Source organism: Bombus flavifrons, chromosome 6, assembly GCF_040668555.2.
Source record: "Bombus flavifrons isolate JBK064 chromosome 6, iyBomFlav1_principal, whole genome shotgun sequence".
Taxonomy (NCBI): domain Eukaryota; kingdom Metazoa; phylum Arthropoda; class Insecta; order Hymenoptera; family Apidae; genus Bombus; species Bombus flavifrons.
The window spans coordinates 11478050-11486693 of record NC_138447.1 but is presented as its reverse complement, the minus strand read 5'-3'; the positions used below and the strand labels follow the sequence as shown (position 1 = coordinate 11486693).

General features: G+C 37.7%; 1 protein-coding gene across 2 annotated transcripts; it reads left to right on the top strand.

Moving 5' to 3' along the window:
* Window positions 1-251: 251 nt before the first annotated feature.
* LOC138180906 (cytochrome P450 6k1-like) lies at window positions 252-4946 on the top strand. Of its 2 annotated transcripts, none has more exons than XM_069115233.1 (6): window positions 252-326; window positions 1897-2430; window positions 2659-3030; window positions 3332-3516; window positions 3630-3918; window positions 4561-4946. In XM_069115233.1, exons 2-6 carry the CDS (start codon window positions 1908-1910, stop codon window positions 4737-4739), a joined length of 1548 nt encoding a protein of 515 aa, XP_068971334.1. In that variant the 5' UTR covers window positions 252-326; window positions 1897-1907; the 3' UTR covers window positions 4740-4946. The 2 variants fall into 2 exon arrangements, with proteins under 2 accessions (XP_068971334.1, XP_068971333.1); XM_069115232.1 differs by having other exon boundaries at window positions 254-339.
* Window positions 4947-8644: the final 3698 nt, after the last annotated feature.

Genomic DNA, 8644 nt, shown 5'->3' with positions numbered 1-8644 from the left:
GAAAAACGCAGAAGTTATTATTATCTGGAATATAAAGCGCTTGTTTTGCACTCAAATCAACGATAAATCTTGTGAAAAAACATCAGAAAGACTCTCACCTTCAACCTCACGACTTCTATAAGGCATAAATCCAAACCCCTCCTTCCAAACCCTGACACATCGTCGCGCAAATATTACGTTATTCGCATAATGAGACATATATATAACCCTGCCGACGATACAAAACTCATTTAAGCAGCTTACGTTACAAGGTTCGGAAACGTTTTCTCATTCTGCGTAAATCTGAATTTGATATCTGTTATCTTATAGTGCTTCTGACGACTGAAGTAAGTCATAGTGGTACGTACTGTATATTTCACTGTAAAACATACACGACAGAATTAAGCTATTTCTTCTAATCTTCTATCAGTTACAAATAATTTTCGTTCTTTATTTTGTAAATTAAATTCAAATATGACGCGACTCTGATTCTCGATGTTATGCATACTGCAATTTGTTATCATTTCCCTCTTTTCCGAATAATTTACTTAGCTTTAATCGAATAGTATTCTGTTAATTACACTAAAATTTTACTATTTCTTCTTTCATTAATCAGCATTCTCGTGGAAAAGAAGGCAGATTTCATCAAATCCAAACAATCATACAGATCAATCACGGATACAATCATTAGATTTTCACTGAAATGATTCTTTTTGAGAAAATGATTTACATTCATCTTCCAACTATTCTACCATTTGAACACCATTTGAACTACGTCCATCGCATAGAATATAGTTTTCTTAAATGCTATTCCTTTTCTAATATTCTCCGCTCCTTGATGAAAACTCTAATTTTGAATCGTTCCACGCGAAACGCTAGGATATTCAACATTCTGTGCCAGCAAATTACTCGTTAATTAAATAATATACAATTGTATCCAAAAAGAAAGCTGGTTCTACTATTATATTTCATCTTCTTTATAGAAACATCAGAAAAGTGTTCCTATTAAATTGATAATTGACGAAATAAGTTTTGTCATAGGCCAACAAATTCTTGAAGTTTTAAAAGAACTGACATTAGTGATTTTTTTTTTAACCAGAGACTAATAACATATTTCATTTATTATATATTAACAGACCTCCAGATATTTGTATTTTTATGAAATTTCGTATTTTTATGAATGAAATTAAACACAAATAATGATTTATTTTACTATCATTAAATACAATATATCATAACGACTGTTTTACTTGAGACATTCGTGTATTATGTGCATCCTATTCTAGGCATTTTTTATTATACATAGAGGTCGCAATCCCCAAGATGCAAACAAGGGGTTGGCCAAAGTACAAGGTTTGCGATGAAAACGTGACGTCGAGTTTTGAGACGTACCGAGGGAAATTATTTACAACATTAACTAGTTGCCGATATGAATACCCTAATCGACGTTTCGTAAACCTTGTCACCGAGGTCCAAGCCTTCAAGTAGTCGCTGTGATATCGCGATGCGTACTCCATTTCACTCGGGACACGGGATGGCATCGATTTTTGGGAAAAAGGGACACCGAATTTGAATGAAAGACTACCTACATTCCCCACAACTTAAGAGGGATGCTGAGCCTCGAGAGAGATTGTATTTCCACGTATTGTACTGCAGGGTATTGTGTCATTGCAAATGTTTCAGTCAGAACAGTCATTTATATGTGAAGAGTTGGACGTTCTCTAAACATCGCTGTATCTTCGTGTTCCGCGATACGCTGCTCATTTTACCAAATATATTATTTTCCATATTCTACACCATCTTTCTACTACACTTTCTATACTTTTACATTTTCCTCAAATGTATAAAAATCCGCAATCAAAAAATTGTTGATAAATATTATCTTTCGGGACCAACGAAAACATTTTTCCTTGTCAGACACATTCAAAATGGCCTTGTTAACGCCATACTGGGGTCTGGATGGTATCCTGATTGTGTTGTCACTGATGGTTGCCGCTTATTTGTTCGTGACTCGGAATTTCAACTACTGGTCAAAACGGGGCGTGAAACAGGTTCCACCTACACCCTTTGTGGGCAACTTCATGGACTGTCTTTTGTCAAGAGTATCAGCCTCAATCTTTATCAAGAACCTATACAAATACGGAGAAGGTTTACCTTTCTTGGGATTTTACCTCTTCGACAAACCTTATCTGTTAATTCGCGATCCAGAACTCGTGAAGCACGTCCTAGTGAGCGACTTTAACTATTTCGCTAATAGATACGCAAGTGCAGATGAGAAAGATGATCGTCTTGGATACGCAAATCTGTTCATGATGAAAAATCCAGGATGGAAATCTCTTAGGTCAAAATTAACGCCGATGTTTACCACGGCCAAGATGAGGAAAATGTTCGAGTTAATGCTGGTGGTCGCTGACGATCTTGCAAAGTATCTCAATTCGTTGCATTTGGACGGTAAACCGCATTTCTAATGCATTTACATAATAACAGATTGACCATGAGAAACTGTTGTTAGTTCAATATATATTTTTAAAACAATAATTCTTACTTAATAGAAACGTTTAACAAAATTAAAAGTCAATCCTCTTGATGAGAGAACTCTTCAAATTTTGCAATTATTGTTTTTTGATTAAAAATGCAACAATGCTAAACACATAATAGGAAATCTAATATCTGCTTCAGGTAACGGAAAAGTAATGGAGTTTACGGATGTATGCGCGAATTTCACCACCGATATAATCGGTAGCATTGCGTTTGGCTTAAAAGTTGGTTCATTGCAAAATCCAAAAGCAGCGTTCCGTGAATGTGGCAGGGCGGTCTTTGATTTTGATTTCTATCGTAACTTGGAGTTACTTACCATATTCTTCTGCCCTTGGTTAGTCAAGTATTTTAAACCGAAGTTCTTTGGAAAAGAAGCGAATAACTTCTTCCGATCTGTTTTCTGGAATGTGATTGAAGAACGAATTAAATCGGGTCAGAAGAGGAATGATGTCACCGATCTGCTGATCGAGATGAGGGAGAAATACAAGGACGACGAAAATCTGAAGGATTACAGTTTGTATTTGCTGGATTATTTTACTAATTTTTATTGATGAAGTTATTTATGAATCGTCAAAAATCAGAAATTTCGAATAACATGTTTTGTTTCCTATCCTTATTTCGTGAACTCCCAATGAAACAGACGAAAAATAACGTAACTACTACTTCAAACATAATTGTATTCGTGTTACAAATTGAAAATTATGCCCAGATATTCATATTCGCTAATTTGTTTTCAAGTTAGTTTCCAATTGTACTAGATATACTAGATCGTTTTGCAGAACTTTTACGATGAAGTTTAATTTGCGTGTCTCAGAATTTGACGGTGACGATTTAGTATCACAAGCGACCATATTTTTTATTGCTGGTTTCGAAACATCTTCTACTACCATATCTTACACGCTGCACGAACTTGCATTAAACCCAGATGTACAGAAGACACTTAGGGCAGAGCTCCAGGATGCTCTGGCGAAAACTGATGGCAAAATCACATACGATATGGTACGGCCACAACGAAGATATTAATTTAGAAACACGCGAGAGGCAAATAAATAGCGCGTGAGGATTGTTAAAACGTAATTGCAAACACAATGATAAATATAATTTTTTCGCAGGTTATGACGTTACCATATCTCGATATGGTTATTTCGGAAACTCTTCGTAAATATCCACCTCTAGCATTCTTGGATCGAGTTGCCCTTGCCGATTACAAAGTGCCTAATTTCGATCTAGTGATAGAGAAAGGTACCCCAATATTCATTTCGAATGTGGGTTCGCACTACGATCCGCGATACTTTCCAAATCCGGAAAAATACGATCCACTCCGATTCACCGAGGAAGCCAAAAAAGCCAGGCAAAATTTCGTCTACTTTCCCTTTGGTGAGGGACCCCACACATGCATTGGTTAGTAAAATTTGTCAAAATATTTTCTAACATCTTTAACCTTAGAACTATCAATGGCATAGGTATGAAAGTAGTATTTAAAGAGTCGAAATGAAATACATATATATGCAGAAATACGTACTAGAAGGACATATATTTCAAGAGTATTCTTTCTTTAAAAGATATCTATTTTTCTAAGGATGACGTATATGCTTTTGTCCCAGAATAATTTGCAATCAGTTTTATTAAGATATATAAAATGTTATAAGTGGAAATCTTAATCTCAACTTTCATCAATCTCGCGGTAGTCACTTAGCGACATTACTTTTATGAAAAGATAATCATATCGTCATAGATATCTTCCATTCCACTTGTCAACAATCTTTACGCGGTTCTAAATCTCACTATGTGCATGACCTGCTTGTCCATAATCTAATAAATATAAAATTGTAACTAATATAATTTAAAAAATTAAAAAATATATTAACAGCTACAAAACACTCGAAAGACCCGTTTGTACTATACGTAATTAAAAATTTGTCCTCTCACGAATGTGGTAGAAAATTTACGCGTTCCAGTACCAGTTTGTATCTTTCAACTTTCTGTTGACTGTCACTTTTAATTTTACTCACGATAATTTCTCTCTTTTACTCTTCGTTTCAGGTATGCGATTGGGACTCATGCAATCCAAACTTGGAGTAGTACAAATAATGAAGGACCACGAAGTTTTTCCTTGTGAAGAAACCATAATTCCAACGGTTCATACTCCCACCGGATTCACCACGGCACCTTTAGGAGGAATCAATCTCAACATTCGAAAGACTGCCACTACTGCTGGTTAAACGAAGCTAAAGATTTACGAATCGCGTTATGAAAGGACTGTTGCGGAAAATGAAGTAGCAAATAATCGACTTTCATGAGATTATCAAAGATTTGGCGTCGAAAAAAGCGAGGAAAATTATTTAATATTATTATTAGATTGTATTATTATTTAATATTCATCTTAAAAAATATATAAATATGTAAATAAATTTGTAAATAAATAATTCTTCATTGCAAAATTTAAATGTAGAATTTGAATATGTGTTTAGGCCCCGCAAAATTTTTGAACTCGGTCCTGCAAAAGGTCACGCCAGCCTGTCCGTATACGATACGGACGTTGCGAAGCTGGCAGGTAGAACCGACTTGGAGTCGGTAAATTAGTCCCTGAGCAGCATCAGGTTGAGAAAGGGTAGAGCAAAGGAGAGAGAGAGAGTGTGTGTGTGTGTGTGGTATGAGCTGGGGAAGAGAGACAGGAGAAAGGAGAAGAAGATCAAAGTAGATTAAGCTAGATAGGGACAGAAGAGAAAAGCACAACCGAGAAGGATGGAAAGCAAACGAGCCAAAGGATGAAGAAGAAAGGACAGAGCAGATGCAAGATTCTTGGCGGGGTCAAGCCTCCCGGCATCTCCGAGAACGGCTTTCCATCCTCCTTACTACCATCTTGCTTCTTATCTTGGGCCTCATTCTTCGGTTTCTTCGGCAGCTTCGTGGTAAAAAAGCAACGGACACGTATACAGCCGTAAGCGTGGAATCACACGCACAGAGGAGATCCGGCCGGTTATTTTCCCCACCAGACCTATCTAGAAGATCTCGAACTGGTCCAGGCAGGTTGGCGATCGCGTGTTGCTCGCGTGGCCGAGTCGAACCGAGCGACCACGGAAACTACCGAGTCTAGCTATTACACAAATTGCGCTATTATACGTAATAGCGCTTAAAAAAATAACGGATAGATAAAGTGCCATGAAACAAATGTCAAGAGAGGAGCGACGGAAGAAAGAATGGCGGGCACAATCCAATGGCAAAGGACGGCGAATGTCATTACGGAATCTCTCGCCAAGAGACACAGAATTGCCAACGGTGGTGCTCTTCGGAGCGACTTGCGGCTTCCACCTGACGAACCTTATCTCTCGCATGTCCGTTTACGGAGCAGTTGCCTCTAGATTAGCTTATTAAACTCTCGCGAACGCTTTCCTTCTCTTCTTAAACTCTGTTTGTTCGGCTTCAAACTAATTGTGTTTGCTCTTATTACGACGCGTAAATATTATTATAAAATATCGTCGGTTCTATTTTTCACGCCGCGATGATAAACCGAAAAAACGGTGCGAATATTTCTAAAATTGTGCAGACAGACGGACGAGTACTTGTTTATTCAAGGATACGCATTATTTATAGACAGGGATTGACGAATGTTTACGTAATTTCTCTACGATCGATGGTCGATCAGTGATATATTTTAAAACTATGAGTGGACTTGTTATCGGAAAACAACGATATTTTTAATATACATAGATGAGTCTCGTTATCCCCATGATTTATGTCATACGGATGAATGTAGAAACAAATATCTCCGATCTACGAACGTATTCATTTGCATAGATTAAGAAAGTAAGTTGCTATTTCTTTCAAATATGTCTCCTAAAATACATTCATTGCTAATTTATTTACGATTACGGTACGTTGTAAAAAGGCGGTGGCAAAAAGAAAGTTTCTAATCCAATTCGTCTTTTATTAGATGCAAAGGTACTCGATACAGCAGAGACTCGGTCTCCTTGAAACGATAACTCATAGCCTTACGAGCTGTTGCGCGCTATGCGAGGAACCTCGCTGCCAGAGGCGATCAAGGGACTTACACGTGAAATGATACTGACTGCTCTTGCATGAGATATTTACATGTCTAATGTTACGTAGGGAGATCTAGTCGACCAAACAACCGATTAGCCAGTTTCTTTTCAATCTAAGTTTAATACTCAACGAAAACTGTATGACAATGTATTTGTTAAAATAAATCCTCTCATATGCGGATTAATAGCCTACCTTCTTGGAAGAGAATATTATGTTTTAATGCTCGGAGTTATTCGCTAAATGGTAATACCATTGCCAATTTAGATTATCCCCGAAGACAAAGGAGAGTTTTCTCGAAAAGTTAAAATGAAAGTGCAACTGATTTATAAAATTGAAAGGCCGAAGCTTAAGGCGCACCATCACAACTAAAATGATATATAACGAAAGTTTGGCTCGAATCGATTTCTTTCTCGCTTTCGAGGCAATTAATCGCACGCCCGAAACAACACAAGAAATCAAGTGGAAATAAATTAAAAGACAGTGAAAAATTATTTGTCAGACGATGGAAACGCAAGTGGAAATTGGAATACGTGCACTTAAAACCGGCACGAGCTATCCACGCTCTTAATTACTAAGTGTCTGCAGGATGATCGATGAAACCGAGAGCATTTCCGTTCGCAATTGTTTCACGTGACTATAATACTTCCTAAATCGTGCTTCCTCGCAGCCTGCAGTACGCGCACACATATGCTGGCCTCCCCTTAATGCATAACTACGAACGATTAAGCTTGCCGAGAAATTAAGAGAACATTGTTGGATCCTTAATGTCTGCAGTTCTCCATTATATTCGGTGTATATCAGGGAGTAATGCCGTTTAACTACATCCAGCGCGATTTCATTTACCCCAGGCACGTTTAAATCCCTCCGCGAGACTGTTTCAAGGTCCGCGAATCGCGAGTCCATTTTCAAAGACATCCAGTGTTAATAACGGAAGCAAGATTGCGAAAGGCACACGCCCACATGGCACAGTTAAATCTAACAAACTCGCGCTCGTCTCGCTGCATTAAGCAATTAGAATTCAAATGTTCTGCGATATAAAATTTCGTTGAAATTAGTTTGTTTATGTAAATGGTAAATTGTACCAACGCCCTATCTAACGATCGTACTCCCAACGATTATATCCCTTTCTTTTCTTTTCCCTCGACCCCTTGTTTCGTTTGGCCAGTGAATGCAGAGCACCAGAATCGGTCTACAGCCGGTACGATGATAACAGCTACTACAATAGGGGAACAACGTAAAATCCAGAAAATCAATCCAATGTAACAACCGGCTTAACTACGATTCCGACGGTGTATAATCAACGAAAACGTGTGTAAGCGTGATGAAAAAAAATATTGCTCGCGGTTTCCCATTTCAGTTTGCGTTCCATTGATTCCAGCCGACCAGGCTAGAACGTTTGTGTTCGTGGCTTTAATCAAATTTGCATTTCTCGTACGCGCTCACGGGCGCATTAGCGATGTCACTTTTACGGCGATCGTGTCAGTTAGAATGCCACAAATCGCATCTCGATGTTGCAGGTTTTGACCGTTGTTGGAAAGCTATGAATCGCGGCTACGGGGATTACGAGTGCACGTTCTAAAGGATCTAACAGCGAAATACATTCGAGCGCGAGAATGATATATGGTTACATTTTCTTCGCCGGTTCAGCTGGTTGCTTGATACCATTATCAATCGATATAACGATGACACGACATTGAAAATAATAAAATTTTGATCGAACGATAGAGTATTTATTCGAATATGTTTCGAACGTTTGATTTTATTCGAAGCGAACGATCTCACGATCCGTTTGATTTCGATCCGACAATTTTCCGCTAAACCATAAGCAAGTAATCAAACCTTCCGAGTAATTATTGACTTGAATATAGTACAATTTTTCCCCATTCTAGCTATTAACTACGAAGGAATTAAACGCGAATAAACATATTTTGGGGCGGGTAAATTTTTAATTAGTTTCGCTGCACGGCTAAATACATTAAATAAAATTTACTTAAATCGCGCAGGATAAAAAAGTAAAAGGCTGGAATTACCAATTTCGCCGCACATACAAAGATTATAATTTATGTTTGTGAAATAACAGCAT

Bases quoted from the DNA above. Each gene is read 5' to 3' on its own strand.
- LOC138180906 (XM_069115233.1), top strand. From the start codon at position 1,908: ATGGCCTTGTTAACGCCATACTGGGGTCTGGATGGTATCCTGATTGTG. The intron at 3,517-3,629 runs GTACGGCCACAA...ATTTTTTCGCAG, and splicing joins GCAAAATCACATACGATATG to GTTATGACGTTACCATATCT. The intron at 3,919-4,560 runs GTTAGTAAAATT...TCTTCGTTTCAG, and splicing joins GGGACCCCACACATGCATTG to GTATGCGATTGGGACTCATG.